The sequence below is a fragment of the Gobio gobio genome, assembly GCF_949357685.1.
Source record: "Gobio gobio genome assembly, chromosome: 8".
NCBI lineage: Eukaryota > Metazoa > Chordata > Actinopteri > Cypriniformes > Gobionidae > Gobio > Gobio gobio.
Window position 1 is genome coordinate 4,938,813 of NC_137114.1, and position 15,844 is coordinate 4,954,656.

Consider the following 15,844-nt stretch of genomic DNA (forward strand, 5'->3'; position numbering starts at 1 on the left):
TATAATTTTTAATTACTTTAAATTTTTAATGGAAACAGATAGGCCTTATTGATCATTATTCGCATGAAAATATTCCCTCAGACCATGAGTTCTGCTAATGTCGTGGGCCTATAGCAATCCTTGCTGGCCACAGGAAAAGTGTTCAAAAGCATCGCATCCACCTCAAATATTTCTATTTATTAGAATATAAAACATTTGGTAACTTCTAGTTAATGATTTCATGTCATTTAGAGCTTAACTCCATTAATGAGAACGGCATATTTAATCTAAATGTGTGTGTCTGATGAAATCCTTCTGTTATTGATTGAAACTGTCAATGTGAACATGCACTGTATTTATGATTAGGACTCATAATGAGGATTTAAAGTGTTTTTTCTTCATCTGCGCCAGTCCCCCAGCTCACCAAACTGCTCTGTTTTCAACATGTTCGTATGCATGGGTACAGCTGCGCAAATTTTCCCATCACGTTCGTTTTTATAAATCACAACTTATGCGAATGTGGCATACGCCTCTCCCATGGCCTGTTTTGTGCGGACACAACGGTTGTAAACGAGGCCCCTGACCACAAGGGACGGATGAGGGTTAACTCACTTCTTGCAGTTCACAGAAGAGTTTGACACAACGCTAAGTTCACACACTCATGCTCTGAGAGGTCAGACACAGTTCACTGCCATGTACCGTGCGGGATAAACACACTGCAGTTCACACACGGTTCAGAGCAAGTCGCTGCGAGACACACCGACTGATCAAAGGCTGCCTTGATATTCCTGCATATGAGTTATGACGGAGGTACAAAGGATCAGAGATGCTCCGTTCCTCTGGGGCTTTAAAAGTGAGCAATACAGAACACCTCAAAACAGAAGAAAGTGGGCTGGTGTTTCTGGGAGGCTGAAGAAAGAACCCAATCTGTCATATCAGTCATATGTCATCAACATCCTCAAGGCAAGCTTTGAATGATGGCTTGTCTGTCTGGTTTTATGGGCCGTACAGACAGATCCATCTGAAATGTCACTAGCCGACACACACACGTCCACCATCGGAAACAAGGATCACAGCACTGCGTTTACCTATTACCCAGCATCCCCGACCATTAGCTGCATGACAATTCAGCCTCCTGTTCACTGTTGTGTTTGTTAAACGTCTCCTTCGGGACACTCAAATGCACTCTCAGCAATTGTCCTTATTTTACCACCACAGTGCACTATGCATAAATTGGGCCAATTTCTGTCCTTCGTTGGCCAACTGTCTCCTGAAATAGCAGTATGGATGTAGTCAGTGTCCCCATGGTAACTGAGCAAGTACAGTTCTGAGATCCAGAAGCCTCCATTACGGCTCTGCTGTTTATCTTGCATAACAGGTCCAGAGGGAGCCATTCCAGGTCCAAATGGAATAGCCTTGTCTTGTCTAGAGGAACGTTTGCTTTTTGGCTTTAATTGGAGGCAAGAACAACAGAGGAACATATCTGATCCCGTTTCCCCACTAGTCCTCTATTGTTTTTCTAAACCGTGTGTTTTCTTTGTCATTTACATTGTCTTTGTAAGAGTGGTAGTACTATATAACAAATCCATCCGCTCTATTCCAACCTACAGTACGACAATTTCAAACATTGTTCTCATTCCTTGCATGGCCCACGTGTGGTGAGTCTTCAGCCTGGGTAGCAAATAGCAAAACTATTCTGAGAGAGCGCAAAAGCATTGAAGTAACCACCCCCCCCCCCCCCATCTCATATTTTTTCAATCACAATGTCCCTTTTCGGGCTCTGTAGAGCACTAGTAATCCAGATTTGGTCATCTGAAAAAGTGTGTATCTGGATCAGGGTGATCAATCCAATTTTGCTTTGAAAAAACTGCAGAAATCAAGCGCAGCGTCAGTTCTGGCAGGCCACGTTAGTCAAGCTCGCATCAGCTGATCACGTCTACCTGTAGGAACACAACGTCTATCACAACACTATTTTGTCACGTCTATTTTGTCAAATACACAGATGTTTCTGAGACATTTTTATTCAATACTTTATAAAGGATTACTGTTAAAGTACAAGAATAAAGTTCAACATAAGTCCACTATTTAAATAGCTACCAATGTAGTGGGGTCTATGTTTTTTTTTCAGTTATATTTTGATAAACATGACACAATATAACATTGGGACAACATGAAAAGAGCTTTTACTGTTATAAAATGCAGATTTATGAGCATTAGTGGAACTGAAGGTTTTAGAATAAACACGAACACACGTGATCAGAAGAACAGAAAGAAGAGAAGAGATGAGCAGAAACACAACTGACTTACACAGTCATAGATGAAATCAACTGCCAATAAAATCAATACCTCACCAGAGGATGATTAAACAACTCCAAAAACAGCATTACCATAGTCACTTATTACAACCAGTTTGGCTTTATGTCTTTCAAATCGTACATGTACAAAGGTTGTTTTACAAATACATAGTTTGTTGATCAATGTTCAGCATTTCGTTGGGCACTTCTGCCATTGACTTCGTTTGAATTCATTCTCTTTAAGGAATTGTTGCTATCGCTATTGTCGACAATATTTCATGCTGCAGTGCCATAATACGCAGCACCTAAAGGGATATGGTGAAGGATAAAAAATATGAGATGGGAGGAAAAAATATTTGGCAATGCGTAATGTTTTGCATTTCCCAGAGAAACACAAAATTATTGAACAAACTGCTTTTGATTATGCCTTTATTAGGCAGTTTTCTTGCCTTTCATATCTCTAAATGTTTTTCATTTACATCATTAATGTGTTGATTATAGAAATATACAAGCAAAAACAATGCTTGACCCCAAACACTGCTTGCATACAGAGAGCTGGCCTACTCACACTCAACCCTGCAAGACCAGCTTCACCAGCTGCGGTTTGCTTCAGAACAGCTTCATATTTTATTTCATTTATTTATTTATATATTTTGAAAATGCTGGTTGGAATCCATACTGGTTTATGCAGGATTTTTCAGAAGGGTTGTTACCTGATAATTGGTTCATTTGCCCCACCTGTCCTCCATCATTACCTGCCTTGTTTGCTCCCTATTTATTCTGCTTGTGTTTGCAGTCCTGTGCCAGATTGTTGTCTAATGTCCTGACACTACGAGATTAAAGTTTAAGCCAAGAAGAGCAACATTATGCAGACTTATTCAATGCAGTTTTACAATACCTCAGTGCTTTGAGTTGATTGGAATTGAATAAATAAACAGACATCTTAGCATCTGTTCCTGGAGTAATAAAATACTGTACATAAATTTGAAGGCCACCTCACTGCAGAGTTTCTCTCCAACACTGCAACCTGTCAAGAGTGTCTAGTGCAGGGTTCCTCAAATCTTACCCTGGAGGTCCAATGCGCTGCAGAGTTTAGCTCCAACCCTAATCAAACTCACCTACCTGTAGTTTTCTAATGAACCTGAAGACATTGATTAGCATGTTCAGGTGTGTTTGATTAGGGTTGGAGCTAAACTCTGCAGCGCATTGGACCTCCAGGGTAAGATTTGAGGAACCCTGGTCTAGTGCTCCTGAAGACCTTGATTAGCTGGTTCAGGTGTGTTTAATTGGGTTTGGAGCTAGTCTGCAGGACAGTGGCCCTCCAGGAGCAGGGCCATAACAAAGAAAAAAACATCACTCACCTAAAAAATGTTCACCAGATAGAAAAAAGTGCTGTATCTCTATCAGGGCTCCAGACTGCGACTAAAATGGTCGCATAATTAGCAAGTGATATTTTTGCTGAGATCGCCACTGGCGACCACATAAATTGACATGTTAAGATTAAAACTTGTGCGCCTTTTTACTGGCATGTTCCGTGATGAGTAGCCCATCACATCTTTTGTTGTGTTGATGTAATAAAATGAGACGCCGCGCAGCAAAGTTACAGAGGAAAACAACCCTTACTGATACGCGTCAGGAATGGATGTCGAAACAGAAAAGATCATGCTTTTTCAAAGCCGTCATCTCTATCGAGCAACAACACTGACGGCTGTGCCAGCATGAGAGAGATAGAGACGATGGAGACGTGTCAATGAATGATCAGAGGACTGTAAAAGTGCAGTAAGGCAGTGTCTATTTCACAACGTGGGTAAACTTCTACAGATGAACGTCAGCTTTGTGGACGCCAATTAATCGGTAACAATTCTCGTTTTTAATTGATACTGATATGGATTCTTATCCTCAATATCTTTTAATCTTTGCTGTTACTGCCTGAACTTCACGTTATTTGTAGCGCATGTCACGTAATGTCAAAATTACCTCGGAAAAGCCATTCAATGTTCATAAACTCATTAGTCAGCTAGAAAAATAACTATAGAAAGGGGCATTTAGCTAATTTCATGCACTATATCACATAATCCTTATATTTTTTAAAGGGATAATTTACCCAAAAATGAAAATTAGCCCATGATTTAGGCTACTCACCCTCAAGTCATCCTAGGTGTATTTGACATTCTTCTTATAATACCACAATAACAGTTGACCATTGTATATTTAGTAGTGAGGAAATGTCCCGAATGGACTTATTGCACAGGTGTCCACCGATCACGGCCCCACGCTTGAGTTCTCTGAGCTCCTGAGAGCGGCCCATTCTCTCACTAATGTGTGTAGAAGCGTCTGCAGGCCTAGAGCTTGATTTATACACCTGTGGCCATGAAGGGACTGAACACCTGAACTCAGTGATTTGGAGGGGCGTCCCAATACCTTTGTCAATGTAACCCCTCCTGTTCGAACCGCCCGCTCCAAGCGGGACTTGAACCCGGGTCCACCGGCATGAGCGTCAGACGCTCTAAGAAGGAGGCTAAAGGCTGCGACCCCTAGCGTCAGTCGCTAGAGCGTCTCTTGAGATCAGAGGAGTGAGGTTTACTCGCACAGCGACTACAAGCTGACCTTCATTACACTCACACCCCCTAAACCTCACTCCCATCCGGGTCACGGCACCAATGATGTAGCCCTCGCTCTCTCTCCGGTATGTTTACTGGTCTCTAGCATTGCCGCTGCTACTCTGCATTGTGTTATGTATGTTCGTGGATGGTGGTAGAGGTAGAGGACGCGGACACAGAGGGGTTCGGTATCGTGGCTTGATAATCTATTCCACAGCATCTATAGAGTTGATCAAATGAACTGAAGAACGTATCCACACTACGGTACATCAAGAGGCTCAAAAAGCGCTAAAGTTACTTGAATCTGTTATAACGCAACAGTGTTATAGCGGCATCTTGTGGATGACACAATACACTGCCTTACATCAATAAAGTGTATAATGGAAGTAAATGGGGACCATCTGTTTGGTTACCCATATTCTTCAAAATATCTTTTGTGTTCAGCAGAAGAAAGAAACTCATACAGGTTTGGAACAACTTGAGGGTGCGTAAATTATTATTTTTGGCTGAATTTTCCCATTTATCAACCTTATTATGCATGGCAGAAGTAAGCAATTTTCTGTGAACGTGCGGAGACTTCCGATTCATTAGCCACTCTAGATTAATATCCAGAAGAATAATGAAATGCAGTAAAGTGTAAAACTATTTGCACTGTAATCCAATGTGTTAATATGATACAAATACCCGTTTGCAGTGTACACTGAAAAAACAGGAAAACACATGTTGTCCAATTTACTTAATCGTATTATTTGTGATCTACGCAACAAATTTGTGTTTCTCTTCTAAACATGATTTCATTGCTTTCGATTAATGTAATTCTCTAAAATGTGCAATCTACTAGATTTAAATTATTTGGGGTGAATGTGAACCAATTAAGTACTCGAAAATGATTTTTGCTGAAACTGTAGTTCCCAGAATGCTTTGCTTGAGACTTGACGATCAGAGTAAAATTGTTGAAATTAAGGGCCCTATTTTAACGATCTGAAACGCAAGTGTCAAAGCGCGAAGCGCAAGTAACTTTGTGGGTGGGTCTCGGCGCTGTTGCTATTTTCCCGGCGGGATAAATGGCTCTTGCGCCCGGCGCAAATCTAAAATGGGTTGGTCTGAAGTAGCTTCATTATTCATAGGTGTGGTTTGGGCGTAACGTGAATAAACCAATCAGAGCGTCATCCAACATTCCCTGTAAAAGCAGGTGCGCAAGTTCCATTATGGATTGCTATTATTATGGCGTATTTACCAGGCGCACGCCAGGAGCGGTTCACAGCCGAGGAGACTGATGTTCTTGTAAGAGCAGTGAAAGACAGAGAAGTGAAGTTGTAATGTTGTACATTATGGTAAAGGTGATTTCACAGTCTTTTTTTTTTTCAGTCTTTCAGTTTTTTCAGTTTTTCAGTCGATTTTTTTTCCTGGTTCTTGACGGACAAACCAATTTGTCAGATGTCCTTATATACATATATGTCTTGCCACTATTGGGCAAACAGGTCTTATCCTTAATTATTACAATTAGCCTGAATAATTTGTAAGCTAGATTTATGCCTATTTTTTTCACATCTTCGTGGCACACCACAATGATTTCCGTCATCTCATGTGTTAATATTTTTTTAGTGTAACAATTTATGATTTGCAAAAATAACTGTTGCATCTGTGTAGATTACATGAGCAAAGTGTATGCGCGTTGTGCACGCTATACATTATGGTCAAGCATGCGCCCTTAAAATAGCATAATGAACAACGCGCAACGCGCCACTGACTTTAGACTAGGTTTTTTCTGGTCAGTGGCGCAATTGTTTAATGGAACAGCAAAATAGCACCAGGGATTGTTTGCGCCGGAACACGCCTCCTTTTTTGCGCTGAACCGCCCAGGGAGCGCAAGTTCATTCACTAGTTTAGCGACGTGCTTCTGTGGAGGGAAAAGCGCGCTTTGCGCGGGTGCAAAATAGGAATGACACATGCGTCGTGTACAAAGTCAATTGCGCTGAGTGCAAGATAGGGCCCTCAGTGTTATTTTATGTTTTTGGGCAAAATGAGAAAAAGGGGGAGACTTTATATTGTTTATTAGTGTTTAATGTTTAATTATGTTGGAATTATTCGAACCATTTAGATTACACTGGTTACCATAGTGGAGAAGAGCGGAGCGATTGCTTAGGCTGTGGACTGACTCAGCACATGTCATTAAAGAGCTTTTCACAAATATGATGTGCTATTGTTGGCAAATATAATGAAAGCTACTGAGTACTGTATCATAGATCAGTCAAGTGACAACAAAAATATACAAAAATAAACATGTGTTTTGATTAAAGAGGCAGGGTCTCAAGCCCCTGTGTGCACCACTGTTGTTAGGGAGCCATATTAAAATCATTGTGAGACTACTCAATTTGGTTACTTAAAAATTACTTAATTAATGAATAACTCCATTATGTTGAAATTATGTGATCAAATTATGTTTGTTTAACTTAATTGAATCATGTGGAACCGATGTACATGATTAAATCATGTAAATCCAACACGCCATTTTTTTCAGTGTAGTGCAGCATAACTGACTGTTTTTTGAACAGGCAAAATAACTGAGGAAATTACACCCAAAAGTGTTGAAAGTGTCTTCTTGCAGTTTAAGATGCATATGCGACGTCTGACGCACTGGTCGTGTATGCCTTTTGAACGGCAGAGGCACTTTCAACACTTTTTCCATAAGTTGAATACGGAAGGCGGTCGGCTGAAATTTTACTTTATAATGTTTTAAATATGGATATTTTCCTTACACAAGTGCATCGCTTCGCTTCAGAAGGCCTTTATTAACCTCCGTGTGGAGCAGTTATATGGTGGTTATTTTGCACTTTTATGGACTTCAAAAACAGAGCCACAATCACTGCCATTATGAAGCTTAGAAGAGCCAGGACGTTTTTTTTAAATATAACTCTGATTGTGTTCGTCTGAAAGTCATACACACCTAGGATGCTCATTTTCATTTTTGGGTGAACTATTCCTTTAAGTAAAAATATAAGGATTATGTGATATAGTGCATATGTTTAGCAAAATGCCCCTTTCTATAGTTATTTTTCTAGCTGACTAACGAGTGTATGAGCATTGAATGGCTTTTAAACTGTGAACTATCCATTTAAACTGTTGTCTTCAGGAGAAAGAATGGAAGGATCTAAAAATGATATTCAACACAGCCCATATAATTGCATGTGGAAAAATAAAATGTGTTTATTCTTTTGTGGCACTTAAAAAAGGATTTGGCGCCTAACTTTTTCCCTTATAGGAGCCAAAGGCTCCTTAATAGATGTTTTTGTCTGGATCCCTGCATATGGATAAACCATGTGCTGTTTGTAACGTGTGCAGTGACCAGCATCACATGAGCTGAGGCAGGGCCAGACCTCTTCCCGCTTCAAAGCCACCCTCTCTTTTAATGCAGATCCGGCAGGAGCCGGCATTCTGTTGTGCTGCAATTAACGGGCCTTTTATTGCACTCAGCCGTTATGGGTGGGAGTTGAGCACATTTATGTTCTGTCTTCAAATGGACTGCAGCTAAAAAAGGAAAATAATGCACAAGAAAAGAGTTTTTCCACTGACATGTTATGAGCCGAGGTATTACCTTGCTACCTAACCTTATTCTGGTATTAATGAGTCGTTTCCTCCACTTAGAGGGAGACGAGACACCGAAATCAGGAGAGAAAGATAAGAGCCAGAGGAGAATAATAAACAAGAGTAGATCTGGGAGCGAGGGAGCGCTGGGGAAATATAGTGAATGACATAAAACTGACAGATGGCTGGTGAAGATAGAGAGAGAGACAGAAGCTAGACTGATGGAGAAGGACAGCAGACGGCTAGTGGTCTGTCTCTCCAGTGCTGAAGAGCTGACAGGCTGCTGAGGCGGTGCATTATGGGATCCGACTGTAATAGAGACCCTGTTGTGCAAGATTCAGTCCCTCCGCAGAATCTGATCCCCTCAGACCCCAAATCACTTCCACTGGCTGAACCCTAGTGTTTTATGGGAACACTATTAAGTGCCTGCTTAGACATTATAGGACATCACACATGCAGAGTTAACCATGAAAACACTGGTTTAGTGCTGTCTAAGGTAAACACTGCACATTTACTATATCCATATTGCACGTATTGCACAACATAATATGAATGTGCAAGGCTTCTGGTGTAATTTGCTCAGTTATTTTGCCTGTACAAAAAACAGTCAGTCATGCTGCACTACACTGCAAACGGGTATTTTTTATCATATTATTTTAATTTACTATCATAATCATAAACACATTGGATTACAGTGCAAATAGTTTTACACTTTACTGCATTTCATTATTCTTCTGGATATTAATCTAGAGTGGCTAATGAATCGGAAGTCTCCGCACATTCACAGAAAATTGCTTACTTCTGCCATGCATAATAATGTTGATCAAAGGGAAAATTCACCCAAAAATAATAATTTACGCACCCTCAGGTTGTTCCAAACCTGTATGAGTTTCTTTCTTCTGCTGAACACAAAATATATTTTGAAGAATATGGGTAACCAAACAGATGGTCCCCATTTACTTCCATTATACACTTTATTGCCGAAAGTATTGGGACGTCGCTCCACATCACTGAGTTCAGGTGTTCAATCCCTTCATGGCCACAGGTGTATAAATCAAGCTCTAGGCCTGCAGACACTTCTACACACATTAGTGAGAGAATGGGCCGCTCTCAGGAGCTCAGAGAACTCAAGTGTGGGGCCGTGATCGGTGGACACCTGTGCAATAAGTCCATTCAGGACATTTCCTCACTACTAAATTTTCCACGCTCAACTGTTAGTGGTGTTATAACAAAGTGGAAGCGATTGGGAACAACAGCATCTCAGCCATGAAGTGAAATCCCAGAGCGGGGTCAGCGCATGCTGAGGGTCACAGAAGTCGGCAACTTTCAGCAGAGTCAAGAGCTCCAGACCTCCAAACTCCTGTGGCCTTCAGATGAGCTCAAGAACAGTGTGTAGAGCTTCATGGAATGGGTTTCCATGGCCGAGCAGCTCATCCAAGCCTTACATCGCCAAGTGCAATGCAAAGCGTGGGATGCAGTGGGGTAAAGCGCGCCGCCACTGGACTCTAGAGCAGTGAGACGTGTTCTCTGAATGACCAATCACGCTTCTCTGTCTGGCAATCCCATGGACGAGTCTGGGTTTGGCGGTTGCCAGGAGAACGGGACATTGTGCCAAGTGTACATTTTGGTGGAGGGGGGGTTATGGGATGGGGTTGTTTTTCAGGGGTTAGTTCCAGTGAAAGGAACTCTTAACGCCTCACCAAGACATTTTGGACAATTTCATGCTCCCAACTTTGTGGGACCAGTTTGGGGACGGCCCCTTACTGTCCCAGCTTGACTGTGCTCCAGTGCTCAAAGCGTCGCTCCATAAAGACATGGATGAGCGAGTTTGGTGTGGAGGAACTGGACTGGTCTGCACAGAGTCCTGACCTCAGCCCGATAGAACAGCTTTGGGATGAATTAGAGCGGAGACTGAGAGCCAGGCCTTCTCGTCCAACATCAGTGCCTGACCTCACAAATGCGCTTCTAGAAGAATCCCCATAAACACACTCCTAAACCTTGAGGAAAGCCTTCCCAGTAGAGCTGAAGCTGTTAGAGCCGCAAAGGGTGGGCGGCTCCATATTAAACCCTACGGATTAAGAATGGGATGGCATTAAAGTTCATGTGCATGTAACGGCAGGCGTCCCAAAACTTTTGGCAATATAGTGTACTTTTTTCCCTAAATAGGGAAGTCAGTTGGGCCCTTTAAAGTAAAATATAAAATATTTTCTGTTTGTTTTCGTGTAGTTTTTAGTTAATCTTCTAACCTCTTACAACTGGTTATCCTGCTAGCCTAGAATACCCTATGTAAGTTAATACATAGAGGTCTAAAACAAATTTTTGTTATTTGCTTGGTTGCAGTTTCTGCTGCATTGAGTTTTACCAATGGGGAAATCTCATCGGCCTAAAAAACTGGTTATTCATAACTGTACATTACACATCAAATTATATTCTAATTGGCTGTGATTGCGAATCACGTAGCAGTTTTGGTGTGGACAGAAAAATTGCTTGTTGGAAACTTGTCATAACTATTTAGGATCAAGAAGGGTTGCGATAGCAGTCGCTCGGCTGTTGTGAAAAGAGAAGGCAAAGTCCTCACTGAGTTAAGGTATAAGGGAAGGTCAAAAGCGTAATTATGGATATTACATAAATTAATTCAATAGCTGTAATTACATGTATGCACACAATAGGTGTACATGTTTCATTTAAAAGACACTTAATATAAAAGTGGGACCTGTTTTTTCTAATCCGATGTTCCAGTTACACATTTTCCAGGTAAAATGAATAAAAAAGACACGAGAGAAGCAAGAAAGGGCAATGTTTGTGTGTGTGTGGTGTTGGAGTGGAGAAAATCCCACATCCGAATTTGGATGGTAAACAACATTAGGCCATGTTGTCACACTCAGAATCAGAACGAACACAGGCCAAGCAGAACGCTGTCAGCAAATCTCCCGCTAAATGACACGTATATGATTAGTAACCATCCAGGCTCATTCCCAATCAAAGAATCCCAGATTAATGAATGGCACCGAACTCCAGCGAGGATGAGCATTTTAATGAGCTGACTGTCAAGGAAACCTGGTGCTGCTCGGTGCCAGCTGTCAAGATTCATGAGATGCCACATTCAACACAACTGGCACAGTGTCAGTGAACATGACCACGCACACCAGTGCACAGAAACCCTCACTGTCATGAACGGGTTAATCATGTGTCAAAACTCAGTTCTGACTGAAATTAGGTCTGTCGGACTACGCTCTGTCCTGTGGCAGATGGGTTTGCCTCAGATATCTGGCTCAAACATATAAAGTTGATATCAGATCAATCAGTATCAAACAGTTTCTGTAGTAAAGCTCAAATATTTACACTCATTCTGGGCACAATGTACACCACCGATTAAAAGATTTGTAATGTTTTTGAAAGGTCTCTATGCTCACCAAGGCTGAATTTATTTAATCAAAAAACCAGCAAACCCGTAATTGTCACCATTATGTTTAGTTTAGTTCATGGACTTTCAGTTTGTTGTCATTTGTCACGTGTTTCTTTGTTCAGATTCCCGCCACTCATCCTTCTTCTCGGTAGTGCATATGTGTCAGCTGTGTGTATTTGTGTTCGCTATTTAAGTGGTTCTTCTCCTGCACTGTTGTCCGGTCACTGCTCTGTTTAAGTGTGTTGTGCTATTGCCCGTCTGCCTGTGTCTGGAACTGTATTAGCCTGTTTTCGTCTTCCTGCCTACACACACCCGTGACAGTAATATTGTGAAATATTATTACAATTTAAATGAACTTTTCTTGACTTCTCAATTCTCTGTGTATCTACAGAATGAGTTCATGCTTTTTAATTACGCAAAAGTCATCTTTTATGTGCATCTGGTGTGCAAAATTTACCCGTTGACTTCAATTGGTTGTCTAGTAAAAAAAAAAAGAAAAAGGGAAAAATATTTTAAAATTAGGATTAATAAATTATGGTTAGGTTTAGGGAAATAATTAGTATCAAATATGTATTTAAAACTGCGGCCATTTTAAATGCATAAAGATTGCTAATTGTCTTTCCTTAAAGGGTAACTAAACCCTAAACCAACTTTTTTTAGTTAATGATCTGTAATACTGGGGGCTTTATTAATGCTGTTCATTGATTCGAGTAAATGTTTTAACATTTGAGTATAAAGTGTTTTAATTCTATAAAATATGATGTAAAACCGCCAAAGTGCTGCCCTCTTAAGGTTGAATGGTGGCTACTGCAGTTGAATTTTCCTATTGGACGTTGCGGTACATCGTGACGTAGGATGGTACCTCCAACGGCTCACTATCCGCGCCCCTGCACGAGCTCACCACGCCCTCAGAAATGTTTCCCCCAATCACACGATGAGAACGGCTTCACTCCAGTATGGTGGAGTTAAGCTCTGAGCTGGGGTTTAGTTACCCTTTATATCTACACTGTAAACCCGAAGTTGGAAAAACTAATAAAAATGAGGCAATCGGTTGCATCAATTTTTTTAAGTTGCGAAATGTAAAGTTTAAGTAAGCAGAACTTGCATTTTTTTATTTTATACTCCTACATTTTAACTGCTTTTAACTTGAAATATGTGAGTAAGCTAATTCATACATTTAAATTAATATGATTAACTAAAAAATATTTAGTAGTTGAAACTTTACTGGCTTTAACTAGCTAATTCAATAAATACTACCTTGCTAACTGGTGACACAATGCTTTGATAGCATTAGCATTAGCATAGCACTGGCTGAATGAGGACAGAAATATAAACATTTAACATAAATCTGTTCTCAAACTAAGCTCATGCTCCACTCGTCACATGATGGAAACCCTACAAAACAACCAAACATAACAAAAACGCTTCTAAACTAACATCAAGACATTAAACACTACAACTTCAACTACAACTTCACTTCAACCTGCGTGAGTCAATGTCTTCCACCGCAGTGCTTTCCCTCAGAAGGCTGCAAATGCTGCCGTCGGTGTGTGAATGGGTGAATGTGAGGCAATGTGTAAAGCGTTTTGGATGGCCATTGGTCTGTTAAAAGCGCTATATAAATGCAGTCCATTTACCATTTAATTTCTTTTGCTCCCTCTGAATGTAGAACTGAAAATCTTAATTGTTTTAGTTATGATTACATTATTAATCAATGCCAGTGGTAAACGTAAAACGTTTCCCAGCATCAATGGTCTCCTGTTTCAAAAGATCTGTACACAAATCAGTTAAGAAGACATTTAGAGATATGAAAACCAAGAAAAATGCCCAATAAAAGCATAATCATACGTTTGTTCAGTAGCGGGTTATGAGATGAGCTCTTTCAATTGGACAGTACTGAAAATTACTGTTTTTAAAGACTTTCATACTTATTTGGGAGCTTGCATATGTCAAACTCCAGCTGTGCACATAGTAAAAGGCATGGCAGTGCAGTCAGGAGCATGAGATATTGTTAAAAATCGCAACAATTGCTGAAAGATAATTCATTCAACCAAAGTCAATGGCCAAATGGCAAAGCGACGGGCCTGTGATGATGACCAGCAATGCTGGATTTTTCAGCAGGGATCTGTTAGTCAGGAACCAAATCTAAACCATGAAAATGGAGCAAGCTCTGTGCTCTCCACAAGACAACTCAATAAAACTATGTTTAATCTAAAGAAGCTCTCTGGGCCAGGAATTTTGTTTAAGGTTCTACAACTCAACCAACAAAACCAATGAAATATCCTCCAGTCAGATTGCATTCTGACATTGAAGTCTTCCACAGCAGCCAGCACCTCTGCTTCACTCTTAAAGGAAAAGAAAAATACTCATACAGATCCTTTGCAGTGTAGCGTCAGAGTCACCTCTCCTTGTTATATTAATCTGTGATGATTTTCGAGGAACTTTGTATATTAAGAATTTGTATACGCTGTTATAAAACATACTTTTGAAAAGCCACAGAAATTGTGTCAAGCTGTCAAATAGTGCAGCCTACGCAGTTCTTTTGAACACTGACTCCTGAACGATCCTGTTTGAAGAGTTGAAGTTCAGTTCATGAACTGTGAAGACTCAGAGGAGGGAAAGTGTCTGAGAGAATCATTTTAAACAAGCCACAGAGACATTTCAGAGAGATTGTTACTTTTCCCAGAGCTTACAGAGAAATTTCCAGTCTAAAGACTAATGAGGATGTGTCACATTACACATACATTATTTCTCATTCTGATGCACCGATCTAACACACGGAAATGAGATTTGCACTGTGCGTTTCCTCGCTGAGGAAGAGGCATTTTGGCCTGTAAAGGAGAGTTCTCTTGTTCTGTCTAAAACATTATTGAGGTTTTCTGTTTTCAGGATCCCTTTTTTCATCATCTTTTCTGAAGCTAGCATCGCCAGCAGCCATATCACCCTGTAGCCCAAGACTGGATTCCCACTGAAGCTAAGCAGGGCTGAGCCTGGTCAGTATCTCAATGGGAGACCAACTGGGAAAACTAGGCTTCTGCTGGTAGAGGTGTTAGTGAGGCCAGCAGGGGGTGCTCACCCTGTGGTCTGTGTGGGTCCTAACGCCCCAGTATAGTGATGGGGACTCTATACTGTAACAAGCACCGTCCTTTCGGATGAGACATTAAACCGAGGTCCTGACTCTCTGTTGTCATTAAAAATCCCAGGATGTCCTTCGATAAAGAGTAGGGGTGTAACCCCGGCATCCTGGCCATATTTGCCCATTGCCCCCTGTCCATCAAGGCCTCCTAATCATCCCCATATATGTATATATGATTGGCTTCATCACTCTGTCTCCTCTCCACCATAAGCTGTGGTGTGCGTTCTGGCACAAAATGGCTGCCGTCACATCATCCAGGGGGTGCTGCTCATTGGTGGTGGTTGAGGAGATTCCCCCCTTCTATGTAAAGCGATTTGAGTGCCTAGAAAAGCGCTATATAAATGTAACAAATTATAATTATTATTATTAAGACTCAACTCCCTTCTTACCTCAGCACAATTCAGTGGAACAAATAGAACTATTGTACCCCTTTTGTGCCCTGACCAGGAGTCCTTTATTTCCGTCCCTTTCAGCTTTGAGGGAGATTTTGCAAATGCTCTATCCATCAATGTAACGGACAGCGAGGACTGATCTCATGTGGATCCTTGAATCCTCACCTTGTACAGCAGAGAAAATAGTTTCTACTGCTGAGACAGATCCGTTCTTCCTGGTGCTCGTTAAGACCTGGAAAGCTCAACGAGGATCTGGGTTCCCAGTGAAGCCACTTTGATAGACCTTGAGAACAGAGAACGGATCAGTTGTTCCAAATAAAACTCATTCAATTCGATGGTGGAGATTTTGCAATCCTTCTCTCCTCCTCCCTTCAGACAGGGATGAGCAGTTGCATTTGCTTTATCCGATGAAAGCGTTGGGGATAGAACATGCAAAAGCCACAGATGAGTTA

The 15,844-nt window shown here is 41.0% G+C and overlaps 1 protein-coding gene across 1 annotated transcript in view; it reads right to left on the reverse strand.

The window, feature by feature from the left end:
- Positions 1 to 1,133: 1,133 nt before the first annotated feature.
- LOC307130264 (IQ domain-containing protein J-like) overlaps positions 1,134 to 15,844 on the reverse strand; it is a gene marked incomplete at its 3' end in the record, with an annotated part of 152,433 nt that continues 137,722 nt past the window's right edge. Inside the window, exon 8 of the mRNA XM_079823237.1 lies at positions 1,134 to 1,427. Coding sequence (XP_079679363.1) covers positions 1,134 to 1,427 — 294 coding nt within the window. The remainder of the gene's footprint in view (positions 1,428 to 15,844) is intronic.